Source organism: Alnus glutinosa, chromosome 1 (genome assembly GCF_958979055.1).
Source record: "Alnus glutinosa chromosome 1, dhAlnGlut1.1, whole genome shotgun sequence".
Lineage (NCBI taxonomy): Eukaryota > Viridiplantae > Streptophyta > Magnoliopsida > Fagales > Betulaceae > Alnus > Alnus glutinosa.
The window spans coordinates 7,587,432-7,605,114 of record NC_084886.1 but is presented as its reverse complement, the minus strand read 5'-3'; the positions used below and the strand labels follow the sequence as shown (position 1 = coordinate 7,605,114).

Here is a 17,683-nt window from a genome sequence, read left to right as displayed (position 1 = left end):
ATACATATAAGTCGATTTTTTGCTTTGTAAAAATATTTTTTACACAACATAATTGTGCAATACTTACGCAACACAAACACATGAAATGTGATGCATATGACTATATGAGTGAGATTCACTACGTGAGCCCCACCAATCACAACTCTTTTGCTTTTTGGTTTGTCTGTTGAGAAATGACTCCTGCACTCATGTAACACAACACCCGCACAATAGGCTGACATGTAAGGTTTTTTTTTTTTTTTTTTCTTCATTTATTTTGGATCTGAATACAATTTCATTTCCCCTCCAACCCGTAGGCTCTCTCTCTCTCTCTGTGTGAAACGGTCGTCCTTCTTTCTCTCTGGCCAGTCGTTTTGTTTCTCCGGCAGATTTGGCGGCCGGATTTGTCTCCGACAAAATAAAAAAAATGTACTCTCTCTCTCTCTCTCTCTCTCTCTCTCTCTCTACATCGTCCGTACAGTGCTGCATCCTCTGTTGTCCAGTCGCCCCCTCGCCGGCGCTGCTTCACTGGAGTTCTCCTCCGTCGAAACTGCTGCCCCCCCTCTCTCTCTCTTGCTCGCTCACTCGCCGGTCGGCCACCCTTCACCGGCGTTCCATCTCCGGCAAATCTGTCTCCGGCGATGCTAAAAAGAAAGGTTCTCTCTCTCTCTATTTTAGCATAACAAAACCATTTTCTAGTTGAGTGAGTGTGCAGCTCCTTATATGAGAGTAGGGTTAAAGTTTGCTTCTATAAAATAAGCATGGATGAAATTATCTCCATATCCTAGAGAGATGGCTGCTATGGTCACATACATGAACTTGTTCTCTGGATCTGAGGAATTTATTCTACTAAAAGGTAAACAGACTTGTCTTTTATTCGTAAAATTATTAAATTCATGTTCATAGATTGGAAATAGACCTTTGTTTTCAAGCTTAAGATAAACTACTTATTCCATGTAAAATACCGTATATTACAAAGCTTGATTTTCTTCTGATATATTTTGGTTTGAGTTTATTTTAGTTGATAATTTAATTATATGAGTAGCTCTATTACTGTACACCATTTTATTAATTTATGATTAATTATACTGTAAATTACACTTCCCTTCCAAACTATCACCTTATTTGCAATTCCCTTCCAAAGTAAATTTCTCCTAAATTCAAAATTTAAGTTTCAATGTCCCCTCGTGTATTAATATGGATGTTTATTTAGTTGATGACATTAAAACTTTAAATACTTCTTTGCTACATTAGTTGATGACATACCCCTGAGGGGTGACTAGAAGTGACCACCATTACTCTCCTTTCTCATTTCCTTTAAAACCAAACCAACTGCACCCCCAAGAAGACTTTTAACTTTTTTCCCCTTTCCTTCATCTTTCTTAAAAGGAGTGAAGCTCAAACAAATAAAATTTAGAATGCCTAATGCTCAGGCTGTTCAGGTTTCAACATCAATTCGTTGATACTTTGAGAGCCTGAAACCAAAACCTTGATCAAAACTCAATGGTCTTGCTGTCCTCTGTGCTCTGCTTCAGCAATTTTTATTTAGTTACTTGGAAGATTTTGGCTGAATGATCTGGACCACGATTTTTGCTTGATATTGCCTTCGGTGAGCTTGCCTTACTTGGAAGATTTTGAACAGGTTGCGACAGTGTGGCATCGGCTACATTGTCTTGGGTGGCATCTGCCGTGTTGTTTTGAATGTATAGCTTAACAGTTTTGCCTCTGTTTTGTTGAGGTTGTAGTTTTGGTTTCCTGTTGGAACTGACATTCTAGTGTTTACTGGGGAGTTGTATTGACTTTGTTTGGTTAATGAAGCTTTAATTCATCCAAAAAAAAAAAAAAAATCTTCTGCTAGATTATTTTTGTCATGCTTGCTTTACATTATGTAATTTTGTTTGGCTGTTTGCCTAGAGACAATCTCTGATTATAAGGTGTTCTGCTTGGGGTTGCTTCCCTTTGTTTGTACAGTAGATTCTTTTGTCAATACATAGATCTACTTATTCTTTCAAAAAAAATATGTTTTAACATTTTCATCTATAAGCTCTTGGGAAGTGTCAGCTTAAGGCAACAATCATCTGCTTGCCCAATCTTTGCTAAACTCTTCTAGTTAGTTTATGATTCTCATCTTGACTTGACTTAAACTTGCCCATTTCTCTTTTAATATATTTGTGCAATTTTATGTGATGATGGAATGTGGTTTTTGAAAAAAGTTGAGTTGAAGCATAATCATTCGTTAAGCCCGGGCAAAGCAAGATTTGATGCTGAATGTATGTGTATTTGTATAATTTTGGTGCACATGTATATTTGATGTACTTCTTGATGTATATTTGCCTTTGTGGGAGGTATTTTCTTAACCCTTTCAATGGTTGCAGTTTTTATGACTTGCGTTTTGTTTGGATACTTGGATGTACTAGTGTTTTGTCCAATATTGCACTACTACTGGATCCCAAAAAAAGAATAAAAGGGATGCTAAAGACGTGTATCGTTCATTGTTCAAGGAGAAATGAGAAATTTTAGACAGAAGGTTCACTGTTGACCTTCACTTCTATGAAATCTTGTGTTACAGGGAGTTCTACTCAGACTATGAGAGTCCATTCACGGAAGTGGTTTTTAATTGAAAGAAGTCTCCTTATTCTACAAGAAGAAGTCGTACAGCCGCTCCTTAGAAAATGGATGATTGATTCAATTATATTAGTAGTAGTTTTCTTATGGATTTCGATAAGTGAATCTTTATTTAAAGATATAGCGCTTCAATTATTCATTGTTATTTAAAAATGGATGATTCACGTCATTTATAGTTGCCTCTGGGGTGGGATCAGTAGAAACATCGAAATAGGGAGATATAAAAACAATGTCATCCCAAATCGAAGTAGAACTCTCCTACAAAACATTACACTATTAATTTCGCTTTAGGAGTCAATTAATTTAACAAAAGAGGCAAATAAGCATGCAATCTTTAAAACTTAAACTCAAACCATCTTCTGGCCAATCGACTAGATGATACAATTCCCTTAAGTACCACCCCCAGAACAAGATAAAATGAAATCGGTCTATATATTATGCAATAACACAAAAGTAAAATTAACTCAAATAATAGCATATACGAAAATTTAATATGATTAAAACAAAATCGTATCTCAGTAAGGAATTTTTATTAACCAGCATTCAAACATTGAAAGAACCCAAATCAAACCCACATGCAGTTTAGGCTGGAAAACAAAACCAAAGCCAATTCCCCCATCAGGTTGAAAACAAGAACAAATTCAAGCTGAAAGTAGAATTTTAAACCTTTTAGGCGAATTCAGAATCTCATAATAGAAGACTAACAAATTCAAAGCCAAACCCAATCGGATGGGATATGTAGAGGGCAAATCAGCCTCCGCTGCAGTGGTAGCAGTCTGCAAAGAGAGAAAACTAAATTTTTTTTTTTTTTTTTAAAAAAAAAAAACTATCAATATAGAAGTAACGTAATTTTTTTTTTAAAATAAAATAAAATAAAGAAAGAAAAAAGCAACCCTTTGTTGTACTACTTAGAAGAATATTACAAATAACCAAAAATTAAAAAAACAAAAACTCGTATGATATCATTGAACGATAATCTATAGCATATCCACCTTCCTTGGTCTATAGGTCGTTTACAGTCATAACATTTTCACTATGACCAAAAAAACAATCACCAATGCTAAAGAGTCTCCAATCAAATCATTTTTCCCCTTACATCTCTAAGGAAACACAAGATAAAAGCCATGAATAATCCTTCAAAATATTTAAATGACAGATGCCCAACAAAATTTTCACAAGATTTTCTGCAAAATTTCACATTTCTTGCCTTTTTTCAATGCCAAGATCTTCAGATTTCTTTTAAAGCAAACAAACCCAAATGTAAAGCATGACAGGTAATTGCAGGGGTCATGTGAGACTAGTCCTTGGGTCAAATGCAGTGACAGACATGGTCAGAGTAATGAGAGAGATATTGCATAGATATACGAATAATATCAACTGTAATATTTGTTGTACACAAAGTACAAAGTGTATATATTTTGTATATAACTTTTGAATATATTTTCTTTTTGAAAAAAAAAACACAAAACACAAAATGTATATAATTTATGTACAACAAGCATTAATTTAATATAAATACTTAATCATTACACAAGTACACGTAAAAATAAATAAGTGAAAGTAATCAATGATTCTCATTTTGTACGCACGTAGTACCAAATGCAAGTTGGCATATATATATATATATATATATATATATATATGCCCCGCGCGCCCACCTAATTATTTTGGGGTTGGGGCTACTTGGGGGTGATCGAGATTCGAGGATCATAATATATATATATAACATTATAATTATCCATCACAAAACAAGGTGAGATTACTCCAATACTACCATGGCTTCAGTTCAACCACCTTCTACTCTTCCAAAGTACTTGCAAGAAGATGAACTGACCCAAGAATATTGCAGTGACGTCGACATATCCTCCCTGCCCAGAGAAAAAGGCTGGCTAGCAAGTTACCTCCATCAGTACCAAGGGTGTTGGATCAGCACTAGGTACATGAAAGGAGTTGTCGCATTCCAAAAACACTTCCAAGCTCATGATGCCGATATCCTCCTCGTCTCCACCCCCAAAGCCGGAACCACTTGGCTGAAGGCCATCTTGTTCGCCTTGGTTAACCGGATGCGCTATCCGGACCCTCGACAACAACACCCTCTGCTCACCAACAACCCTCATGTTCTCGTGCCCTTCTTGGATATCAATCTATACACCGAAACCCAGGTTCCAGACCTCACCTCCTTTGCCTCGCCGAGGCTTTTTTCAACTCATTTACCTTTTGTGTTGCTACCAGCGTCTGTGAAGGCGGACTCCTCGGCTTGCAAGGTTGTGTATTTGTGTAGGAACCCTAAGGACACTTTTGTGTCACTTTGGCACTTCACGAACAAGTTGAGACCCACGAGTCAGGGCACCAATTCACTCGAAGAGGCTTTTGATATGTTTTGTAAGGGAGTGAGTTTGTACGGGCCTTATTGGGATAATGTTCTGGGATACTGGAAGAAAAGCTTAGAAAACCCTCAAAAGATACTTTTCTTGACGTATGAGGAAATGAAAGAGCAGCCCGCTACCAATTTGAGGAGACTAGCTGAGTTCTTGGGGTGCCCTTTGTCCCCAGAAGAAAATGCCCAAGGTGTTGTGGATAATATCTTAAGGTTGTGTAGTTTTGACAATCTGAGCAACTTGGAGGTGAATAAAAGTGGGAAATTGTCCGCCGGCGAGGAAAACAATGCATTTTTTCGTCGAGGTGAGGTTGGAGACTGGATGAATCACTTAACAACGGAGATGATGGAAAAATTAGATCGCATTACTGAAGAGAAGTTTCATGGTACTGGGTTAAGATTTTAGGCATATAATATAAATTCCGGTTGCATCATCATTTTCATTTGCAATCCATGCATTATTATTGTATGAACCACTTTGTTATTGTCAATGTGTGCATTGGCATGCATGATCTATGATCATGCTTTAGCCTCCGAATAAAATGTTCTTTGTATCTCTGATTTGGTTTTCAACGTGTATGTTGACATCTAATCAATATATATTCTTCAATAAAATGTTCTTTGCATGTATTCTCTGATTTGTCACTCTTTGATGTATACATATGCATGTTAAGACTTTAGGCAGGGTGGGCAATTCGTGCATTCGGGTCGGGTTTGGGTCAACCCGACTGACCCGATTATATAATCGTGTCAACCCGAACCCGACCCGATTATTAATCGGGTCGTGACACGCGACCCGAACACGACCCGATTAATAATCGGGTGACCCGAATACGACCCGACAAACCTGACTAATAATCGTGTCACCCGTTTACCCGACACGTTAAAAAACTAAACCATCAACACCCAGAACCTCAACTTCAAACAGAAAACGAAAACCCATTCGGTCTATCTACAGAAAAAATCCAAAACACCAACCGGCCATTAGTAATAATACATCAACAACACCCACCATTCGGCCATCAAAATAACCCATAAATTTCTCCATGAAATCAACCTACTTAAAATCTACTGAAATCAACACTCACACGACTACAATGGAAGACACAAGAAATCAACCCATCATTCGGCCAAGACCCACAATTACAAGAAACTCAGTACCAACCGAAACACCACAAAATCACACAATCAAACCCAAAAATTTACAATACCCATTCGGTTGTTCCCACAGAAAAATCCTCCCGAAAATCACAACACCACCCGAATATTCAACAGTTAAATGAAAAAGAAGACAGCAAATAAACTTGAAAGAAAACAACTTTTGCCAAGAAAAATACATGCTGGGTTTTCGATTCTACACGTTCGTTAGAATCTGAGGAGGTGAGGAGAAGGGTAAAGCCGTATGATATCTGCCGGTGGTGTTGGACCGTTGGTGGTGCCGTCAGTAGATGGCGGGCGTCGACTCGCTCTTATCTGTCGGTGGTGGTGTCGCCGGGCGGGCGGCAGTGGGCAGTGGGCTAGGGTTCGGCGGTTCGCTGCGTTCGCACTCGGGGCTTCAGACTTCAGTTCGGGTTCGGGTTGTTGACACTTCAAGTCTTCGACTCTTCTTTACTTCTTTTCTCCTTTTTAAAAAAAAAAAAAAAAAAAAAAAAAGAGGGTCAGAATCGGGTTGACCCGATTCCGATCCGAACCCGATTATACAAACTCAAACCCTATTTTCTCGTGTCGTGTTCGTGTCGGGTTCGCGGGTCGTGTCAAAAATTGCCAACCCTAACTTTAGGTCTTCAAATAATTGGATCGTCGACATTATCGTACCTACAATTATGTGAATCTTTATTCTTTGTTATTGTACGTCAATGTGTACGTTGACATCTTCTGATGATTAGCCTCCGAGTAAACAGTTTGTTGTATTTTTTTTTATTTTTCCACTCTTTCATATATGTGATAATATTAATTAAGATTGTGTTTTGATATTTATGTGGTTTAGCACACCAATGATTGAATTATATATATATATAATAAGCAGCACTGTTAATTTTTCTTAAAAGTTTGCTTAGAAAGAAAAACAAAAGCAAAATTCTTAAAAGTTCAGGTTTTAGTGGATTATGAGTCATAGCAATAATATATTAAGGAATCAATTCCCAATTAGTGGGCCAAAAAAAAAATTAGGATGTCGGAAAAAAGTTGTTGTCTAGCTAGTGGGTGGACAATTATCATCTACTTTTTCAATAAAATAATAGTGTTTATTTTATGGTCATAACTAAAAATGAGTGTATCTAATTATGCATATGATTTCACATTAATTAAATGTAACAATTTTCAATTATGATTATAAAATAAATATCATACATTTCATTTAAAATGAGGAGGATCCTCCATATTAATTGGAATTGGTCGGAAAAATTGATTTGTTTATGCTCCGTTTGTTTTGGTGTAAAATGATTTCTGAAAAATGATTTTGGCATTTTTTGGTGTTTGGTAAGGGCGAAAATAATAATCAACGAGAAAATTATTTATGGTCAATAATTTACACTTTAAAAGCGTAAATACTTTTCCGAAGATGCCAGACACATTCAACTTCTTTTAAACGACACAGTCAACCTTCATGTTAAAGCAGTAGACTATCATCGAGATCTTGTCGGTACTGAAATCCGACAACCTCAGGTCAATGTCGCCGAAATCTGGCAATGGAATCCAGCCATCTTCGGCCGAATCCGGTCAACTTAGATTCCGGCGACCAAATTGATCGTATTCTGGCCACTTGGACGGAATCTATCCAAAAAGACCAGATTCTAATCGGCTGACTGGATCTGGCCATATAATCTCGGCCAGAACGTCCAGATTTTCGGCCGGTTGGCCGAATTTGGCCAGAATATCCCAGCTAGAACAGTCAGATCCCTACCAACTGACCAGGATCTGGCCAAAACGGTTGAATTTCAGCCTATTGGCTGGATTCCAATAGTTCTGGCAGTTTCCAGCCAATATGCCAGAGTCCGGCCGTTTTGGGCCGGATTTTTGCAGTTTTGGCCCGAATCCGATATTTTTTTTTTCCGGGAATTCGGCCACTTTCGTCGGAATCCGGCCAACCTAGATTTTGACGAGACTGTCCGGATTCCGGTATTTATCCTATAGCCAAAATCCTGTAAAAGTAGTCGGAATCTTGTCGATCAGTGACGGAATCTCGTTTTCGATGATTTTTATATTATTTTACATCAATATTTATATATTTTGAATAAAAATTGATTTTTATAGGCTAATATAATTGAATAAAAATATAAAAAATATTTGTGATTTTTCGTACGCACTAAACACCGAAAAATGTTTTTGGCGAAAAATATCTTTTTAAAAAATAATTTTCTTAAAATTATTTTACGGCGAAAATCATTTTATATCGAAACAAATGAAATATTAATTATAAGTAGTCGTAGAGGTGATGCAGAGATATCCGGTAGTAAAAAGGTAATGCTGGATAATCGGCGGATTTTGAATTATTACGTACTGAAGTATTGGCGCTATAATATTTGATAACAAAGATCAACACAAAACTGATAAGAATATGTAGAATCAAGTAGAATTGAAGCAAATATTGCACAATGTACAATAAATTGAATAAATTGAGATAAATTAACTACAAATATCATAATAGCACATAAAATGCCAATTCTAAAAGCATATATATATATATATATATATATATATATATATATATATATATATATATATATATGAGAAATGTTTGGTTATATACTTTCTTCTTACTTTTGTTTGCATTAATTAATAATGTTGTTAAAAAAATCGGAGTGCCACTACACTCTTTTTACTATCTCTTACATTATTAGTTCATATAAATAATGATGAGATATAAATGAGATTTGAGTCTATTATCAAGCATTTCTATATATATATATAATCTAGATCAATTTGCCCTTAGTGACGGAGCTGGGGGTGGCCGGTACGTAGGGGCCATGCCCCCCCCCTTCCAACTCCTTTGAATTTTTTTCTTAGGGGGGCGGCTAGAAGCTTTTGGTGAATCCTTTACATCCCTGTTGCAAAAAACTAAAAATAAAGTAAAGAAATATAGCGAGGAGAAACGTCAAGAAAAAAGTAGGGGTGGTTGGAGTGATCAAAACGAGGGCCTCCATGAAACGCCATATGCAGAAAAACACGAGAGAGAGAGAGAGAGAGAGAGAGAGAGAGAGAGAGAACTCATAAGGATCCTCTCCACTTTTTCTTAAAGATATGGAAACTTCAATTTGAAGAAGAGAAAAAAGAAGGGAAATTAAGCTGATAGAGTACATGTGTGTGAGCAATCTTTGAGTCCAACACTGACACGTTATTCTTTATGCTTTGAGGGATATTTTGGGTTTTTCCATTTTTATAAAAATTTAATGTTTTATATATTAACTTAATATTTAAATATAAAATATTTTTCATTTATAATTTGATCTCCCTATTTTAATACAATGATTAAAAAAAAAATAAAAAAAAATAAAAAAAAATTGGTCCCTTCCCATACCAACGACGGCTGGCTCTGTCCCTGTTTGCCCTTTTTTTTTCTTTTTTTTTTTTTGGGTCAATATTAAAATGCACCCTTATCCACGTTGTTTTAGATTTTTGGTGGTGCTTTTGACTACATGCCTATCTTCCCTATCAAATACGAATCTTTCAAATAGAGACAGTTAATAAATTATAAAATATATATGCGAAACGTTGAACAGTCATAAATCACAACATAATTGTAAAATGAAGAGAAGTTTGTGATTTATTTTATTGTTTGTTAGGTTAGTTGCATGTTTTCTATTACCCACGAGCCCCTCCTCATACAGATATATCATATAATACTTCATGATTCACACCGTCCATATAAAATTGTCTCCAATTATGCTTATTTATTACATTTACTTTATATCAATCCGCCTAAAGTGATTTAAGTGAAATATACAAGATAAAATGAATAAAATATTTATTCTACGATCATGATTTAAAATTGATATTTTTAACGGTTGACATAATATTAATGTTCACATCTCTTTTAAAAAATTTAAATAATATAACATCATGTACATAAACCATTAAATGTACCAGCTTTAAATCTTGACAATGAAATGAAATTGAGAAAATCCTTGTCTATTTTTTTTTTTAAAAAAAAAAAAAATGTTAACAACTTAAAACACATCATGTCATGTTAGTTGGTGTGAATTTAGTGTAATTACTAAGTATGAAGAGTAGCATTATATTATTCAACAGTATGAAGTTAGTGTGATAAAATAGGCGGGAAGTGTTACTTCTCCATATTATTTTGGCACAATAATTTGGCGTCTTAGTATTAATTACTTAGCAAAAGATATCCAAATTAAATAGAGCTTCTTTGGATAGGCGAAACTATTTGGAAAAGATCGATATCCAAATTAAGTAGGCAAAATATAATTAAGGACAAATGTGTCTCAATGATTAAGCGACTGGGCATTGATTAAAATATTAGGAGATAACTCAAACATAAGCTTGACCATGATATTTGTCATTAATTTGTAACAAATCATCTGCTTAACTTGAGTATTAATTGTGTGTCATATCAAATTTAACCTATATTTTCAACTTCGTTAGAATTTGATAAGTTTAATTATTATTGAACAAGTTATTTAAAGTTAAGTTTATGTAATACCCCCAAACCGCTAAGGGTTAGGTTCGTCCATTTTTATACACCAAACTGCAAAGATTCGTAAGGTCTGTCAGATAACCTAGCTAATATGCTGAATTAAATAAATTAAATAACAAAATAATAAAGATTTTAAAACTCAGAGCTTTAATAAATGCGGAAACAGTTATTTCGAAATGAACAATTATGTTTGATTCAATAATTGAAAATCTAAAGAAAAACTCTCTTCTTCTTTAGTTCTTCCTTTGTCTGTAGAATCATAGCATGTACTGACATGCTAAGCGATTTATTTTATTTTGTGCTATTGCCTTTCATCTAATTGTTTTTTATATATTTTTTATGTGTTTTATTCTATTTCATGTCAAAAGAACAATAAAGTAGAACTTTTAATCTTTCTTCTTGAATATGAAAACGTACAGCTCTTCCCTTTCTCATTATTTGTTTTATCTCCTCTCTTCTCTTTCTTTGCTAGGAGACATGGTGGGACCATACCACCTTTGTCCTTGTCTCTTACTTTTTTTTTTCACAAGAAATATTACTTTATACGCCTAACATCTTAATCTTTATTATATATATATATATTTTCTACTTCAATTCACTGAGAAGACAGCCCCTGGGTAAAACGTTCATGACCTATCAAGTTTCTTTGTTCTTTTGTTGTCAAGTCGGGTACTCAAACACAAAACGCTATTCCAGAAATATATATATATATATATATATTATTGATTTGGTTGCTTTTCTTTCTATCCTCTTATTGTCAGTATAGGTCCTAAATTACTCCAATTATTTTTTTCTCCCTCTATTCCTCTACCCTAATGACCTTATAATAAACCTCCTTGGCACAACTGTATTTGATTTTAGTTATTTTAATTCTGCCCCACAGAAAAATAAATACGTTTTTTGTTTTTATTCAAGTGTTTTTTTTTTTTTTTTAAAAAAAAAGTCCTTGTTAATTGCTTTAAAAGTAATGGGGCCTTTTTAATAAATTATTTTGAATAGATGTAAGGCTTGGTGATACATGAATTTATCAAATTTTATGACTATAATAGAGAATATTTCTTATGACAATTGCCTTTTATTGAACTGCATTTTTTTTATATATAAGTAAAAGAAAATGAATTAGTACTCATTTAATGATTTAAATATGGTTCGAGTAATGTTGTTAAATGTACCTAAGGAATCCATTCTCAGTAGGTTAGCAAGACAAATCCTAGTGGTGTTAGTGTGTAGTTTAGTGGCTAGCACAAGGTATTGATTTATTTAAACCTGTAACAGGTGACTAGTTAGCAGTTGAGTTAGTCCAGCGACTTATTGCAATCAGAGAAGTAAGGGATCCTCTACCCCTTTTCAAATTGTTTTATGTCATATTACTTTATCCTTTCTTTTTAAGCCTATTTGCAATTAATTGTTTTTGTTCTATATTTCAAAATATATTGATACCGAAAGGACTGTTTTAAAAATAGTTTTGAAATGAAAGTTGACGGTATAAATGTTATTCTTGATATTATAATTTTTAAGAGAAGCTTTGTTTATGAAGGATTTTTAATTATTTGTAAATTGTGTAGTTGGTTCCCGAGATGGGAAGTTACAGCTTTTTGAAATTTATGAGAAAAAGATAGTAAAAACCCTCCCACACGTTGCCTCAAGAGTTATTAAAGGAATAAGAATAATTTGTGAGAATGAGATTTTTATAAATGAGGTACGTGTATGGAGGAGACTATTATTTTGGCCATAGATATATTCACAGAGATTTGCAGAGTTTAAGTTCGGTACCGTTGCTTGGATGGAAGCGCAACCGCTCAAGGACTTAGAGAAAGCGCATCCATCCCTATGTCATGCTAAGTGCACTTCAATTAATTAGCTGACGGGGCAGGGCCTGTGGCCACAGTTTACCTGCCTGAGGTCGCAGTAGACCGCGCAACCCTAGTACACAGGGCATAATAGTGTACATGGGCCCTACATATGAGGAATTTATTTATCAACCAATATTTTATGTGTTAAGTAAAATGCCGAATTTTGATTTGTGTTCTAGAAATTTAGATTTCAAATATCTTTTAATAATTGTTTTAAAGAAAATGAAGTTAACTCAACTGTTTTATGGTTGAGGGTTACCTTGCTGAACATTTTTCGCTCACCCCTTATTTTGTTTTTGTTTTCAGGTTATTAGCAGAGAGACCTAGGCGGCCGGGATGGGATCTAGGCTAGCATTAGGACATTGCATCTCAGTTACCTTAATAAGTGCACTTGCACAATAAATTTAGTTTTACTTTAGATTTTCAATTATTGAATCAAACATAATTGTTCATTTCGAAATAACTGTTTCCACATTTATTAAAGCTCTGAGTTTTAAAATCTTTATTATTTTGTTATTAAATTCAGCATATTAGCTAGGTTGTTGGCAGACCTTACGAATCTTTACAGTTTGGTGTATGAAAATGGACGAACCTAACCCTTAGCGGTTTGGGGACGTTACACTACCCGATGGCCCAGGCCCGAAAATTAAGCCCCAACCCGAAAAACCCCAAGACCCGAAATCAAACAAACCCTAACCCATTAACCCGCTTTATGACCCGGAAAAATAAGAACCCTGCGCCGCCACCCTTCCTCCTTCCTGCCGTGTATCCTTATGCTGCGGCCACGGGAGGCCGCCGCTCAGCAGGCCACGACGACCCATAGGGGTCGCCGGTTGCCCAGAACCCAGGCGGCTCGTAAGAGCTGCCGTTGCTGTCACGGGGAGGTCACGGGCAGCAGCCTAGCTGCGCCACCACCCTGCCTCCCCTTTCACTTTCCTTATACGCCGGTGCCTTGCCCCCACTGCTTCTTCATGTGGCGGCCACGGGGGCCGCCGTTCAGCATGCCACAGCGACCCACAAGGGTCGCCGTTCACCCAAGTGCCAGGCGACCCGTGAAGGGCCTACTGGCCGCCCATCGCAGTGACGGGTTGAGGTGCGAGAAGCGGCCTCCCTTCACTGGGCAATGACGCTGCTGTGCCCAGCGGCCAACGCGTCTCCTTATGGCGTCCGTGATGGGGAGATGACACTCAACGCCAGCGGGTGGTTCTGGAATGGCCGGTGTGGAGGAGATGATTCACCCGGCGGTCTCTTTCTCACTGATGGGTTTCTTGAGCATACAGGGGCAAAATTGTAAATTTCACAAAAAAAACAGTAAATGTCACAGCCCAAAAATTTCGAAATAATGCGTTTCTTTTGGTACAAAAAGCCAAAATATTGTTTATGACAAACAATAATGCACCTTCAAAACCAGAATATGTGAAGTGCCAAAATATTCTTTTACTCTAGAAAATTTTGAAACACTTTCGGTGGGCAAAATATGATTACAGAAAATACTCGATTCAACAGCATCCAAACAAATCAAGAATTAAAGACAAAACTTAATGCTGAACAAAATAGCATAGAAGTTTGCTCTGATACCACATGTTAGAAATAATTCAACATATTACTTAAACTAACATGCACAGCGGAAAACAAATAAGACAAGATTTAGGCTTATCTCTAGCCATATTTGCTCAAGCGTTTACACGATCCATCTGAAGAATAAGAAAATATTATTTGAGGGATCTTCTAACCTATGCCTATGACTGAATTGCCGTACTGATGGTGTACACAGGCTATTAATTTATAGGGTAGGTCAGGGACTCTCAAATATGGCAAATACCGTATTGTTCCTCCCATCAAGGAAACAATATTATTAATTGATTTTAAATCAATTAAAACGATTCCATTACGATAATTTAATTAATTAAATTATCTAACCGTAATACCGTATATTATATTTATAATAAATATAATAAACACCGTATATATGACATATAAGTCATATATAAAGACAATATCTTACATGGAGCACTTGCTGTCACTCAGTGTGATTTGATGGGTCCTTCTCATTATCAGATCTTTTTGATTATTTAAGAGACAGCTTTTTGTCATGTCCCAATCCATTGGCCAGTGAGTCGTCATACTTGCTGTGATGGGGCCTTTTAAAGATAGTCAGAGTAATGAGAGAGAGATTGCATAGATATACAAATAATATAGAAAAATGTTATTTACACTACACCCACCTAATAAATGGACAACAGTCCCTACATGAAACTATTATTGTAGGGATATATTACACCAATCAAGTCCCAATAATATAATATAAACTGGGTTGGGGCTACTTGAGGGTAATCGAGATTCGAGGAATCGAGATTCGAGGATCATAATATATATATATATATATATATATATATATATATATATATATATATATATATATGATACATGGGACCTGTTTGGTAAGTTGTGGAAAATGGGATGTTTTATTTGAATAGTAGTAATAAATGATTGATGTGATATAGAATTTGAGAATGTTTTATAGAAAAGTGAAAAAGTTTTGTTTTGTAGTGAGTTTTTTTATTTGAATAGTAATAAAAAATTATTGATGTGATGTAAAAAGTGTAAAAAAGTTGGAATGTTTTTTATTTGATTTTTTTGGGAGAAGTGAAATGGAAATTGAAACGGTTTGGATTGGTTACCAAACAGCTCCATGATCATTATCGATCACAAAATAAGTGAGATTACTCCAATACTACAATGCCTTCAGTTCAGCGACCTTCTACTCCTCCAAAGTACTTGCAAGAAGATGAACTGACCCAAGAATATTGTAGCGACGTCGACATAACCTCCCTGCCCAGAGAAAAAGGCTGGCATCCAGGTTACCTCCATCAGTACCAAGGGTGTTGGATCGCCACTAGATTCATGAAAGGAGTTGTCCCATTCCAAAAACACTTTCAAGCTCATGACTCCGATATCCTCCTCGTCTCCACCCCGAAAGCCGGCACCACTTGGCTGAAGGCCATCTTGTTCTCCTTGGTTAACCGGGTGCGCTATCCGGACCCTCGACAACACCACCCTCTGCTCACCAACAACCCTCATGCTCTCGTGCCCTTCTTGGATATCGATCTATACAATGAAACCCAGGTTCCAGACCTCACCTCCTTTGCCTCGCCGAGGCTCTTTTCAGCTCATTTACCTTTTGTGTTGCTACCAGCGTCTGTGAATGCTGACTCCTCGACTAGCAAGGTCGTGTATTTGTGTAGGAACCCTAAGGACACTTTTGTGTCACTTTGGCACTTCGCGAACAAGTCGAGACACACGAGTCAGGGCACCAATTCACTTGAAGAGGCTTTTGATATGTTTTGTAGGGGAGTGAGTGATTACGGGCCTTATTGGGACCATGTTTTGGGATATTGGAAGAAAAGCTTAGAAAACCCTAAAAAGATACTTTTCTTGAAGTATGAGGAAATGAAAGAGCAGCCAGCTGCCAATTTGATGAGACTAGGTGAGTTCTTGGGGTGCCCTTTGTCCCCAGAAGAAAATGCCCAAGGTGTTGACGATAATATCTTAAGGTTGTGTAGTTTTGACAATTTGAGCAACTTGGAGGTGAATAAAAGTGGGAAATTGCCCTCCGGCGTGGACAAAAATGCATATTTTCGTCGAGGTGAGGTTGGAGACTGGATGAATCACTTGACAACAGAGATGATGGAAAAATTAGACTGCATTACTGAAGAAAAGTTTCATGGTACTGGGTTAAGATTTTAGGCATATAATATAAATTCCGGTTGCATCATCATTTTCATTTCCAATCCATGCAATATTATTATTGTATGAACCACTTTGTTATTGTCAATGTGTGCATGCATTGGCATCTAGCTATGATCAGGCTTTAGCCTAGCCGCCGAATAAAATGTTTCTTTGTGTTCTATGATCCGATTGTCAACGTGTATGTTGACATCTGATCAATATCCTTCAATAAAATGTTCTTTGTATTAATTCTCTGATTTCTCACTCTTTGTCTTTGATGTATATTTATGTTGAGACTTTAGGTATTCAAGTAATTGGATTGCCATTATCATACCTATAATTATGTGAATCTTTGTTGTTGTCAATGTGTACGTTGACATCTTCTGATCAGCCTCCGAGTAAACCATTTGTTGTATTTTTCTGATTTTTCCACTCTTAATTTCATATATGTGATAATATTAAGATTGTTTTGTTGATATTTATGTCGTTTAGCACATCTATGATTGAATTATAAAATAAATATTATACATTTCATCTAAAATGAAGAGGATCCTCCATATTTGAACTGGAAAAAAAGATTTGCTTAATGACAAGTAGTCGCAGAGGTGATGCAGGGTATTCGGAAGTCAAAGGATGACATTGGATAATTGGCGGATTTTGAACTGTCAAAATACCGAATTAATGGCGCTATAATATTTTGATAAGAAAAATCAATGCAAAAATGATAAGAATAGGTAGAATCAAGTAGAATTGAAGCAAATATCACGTAATGTACAATAAATTGAGATAAATTGGCTACAAATATCAAAATCGCACAATTTCAATTCTAAAAGCTCTTTTCTACCTGCATGTAGTAAGCAAGCATATATATATATATATATATATATAGTGAATCTAGATCAATTTGCCCATTTTTTATTTTTTATTTTTTATTTTTTTATTTTTGTCAATATTAAAATGCACCGTTATCCACGTTGTTTTAGATTTTTTGTGGTGCTTTTGCCTGCTTGTCTATCTTCCCTATCACATACGAATCCTTCAATAATAGAGACAGTTATATTTTATTTAAGATAAAATATATAAAATATGAAAAACGTTGACCAGTCATAAATCACAACTTAATTGTAAAATGGAGAGAAGTTTGTAATTTATTTTGTTTTATTTTATTTTATTTTTTTTGTTAGGTTAGGTGCAAGTTTTCTATTACCCACGAGCCCCTCCTCATATAGATATATCATACAATGCTTCGTGATTGACGGCGTCGGCGAGCATATAAAATTGTCTCCAATAATACTATTGAATACGAAGGGGCGTCCACGTGGACGTGCATCTCACCATTCAAGCAGGCAATACAATGTCTGACTATTGTAAAATATAACTGATTATTTTTTAGTTATTTTTCTTACGGTATAACTACTCCAAATTACTACAAACTTTTTTTTAATCTTGTTCCACGATTTCTAA

The 17,683-nt window shown here is 35.7% G+C and overlaps 2 protein-coding genes across 2 annotated transcripts; both read left to right on the top strand.

Annotated features, from left to right (window-relative positions):
• The first annotated feature begins 4,332 nt into the window (after window positions 1-4,332).
• LOC133869871 (cytosolic sulfotransferase 5-like) lies at window positions 4,333-5,611 on the top strand. Its single transcript, XM_062306970.1, has one exon. It carries the CDS (start codon window positions 4,380-4,382, stop codon window positions 5,385-5,387), a length of 1,008 nt encoding a protein of 335 aa, XP_062162954.1. The 5' UTR covers window positions 4,333-4,379; the 3' UTR covers window positions 5,388-5,611.
• A 9,568-nt stretch (window positions 5,612-15,179) lies between these two features.
• Window positions 15,180-16,483, top strand: LOC133869860 (cytosolic sulfotransferase 5-like). The gene has a single exon (XM_062306960.1). It carries the CDS (start codon window positions 15,230-15,232, stop codon window positions 16,235-16,237), a length of 1,008 nt encoding a protein of 335 aa, XP_062162944.1. The 5' UTR covers window positions 15,180-15,229; the 3' UTR covers window positions 16,238-16,483.
• The last annotated feature ends 1,200 nt before the right edge of the window (window positions 16,484-17,683 follow it).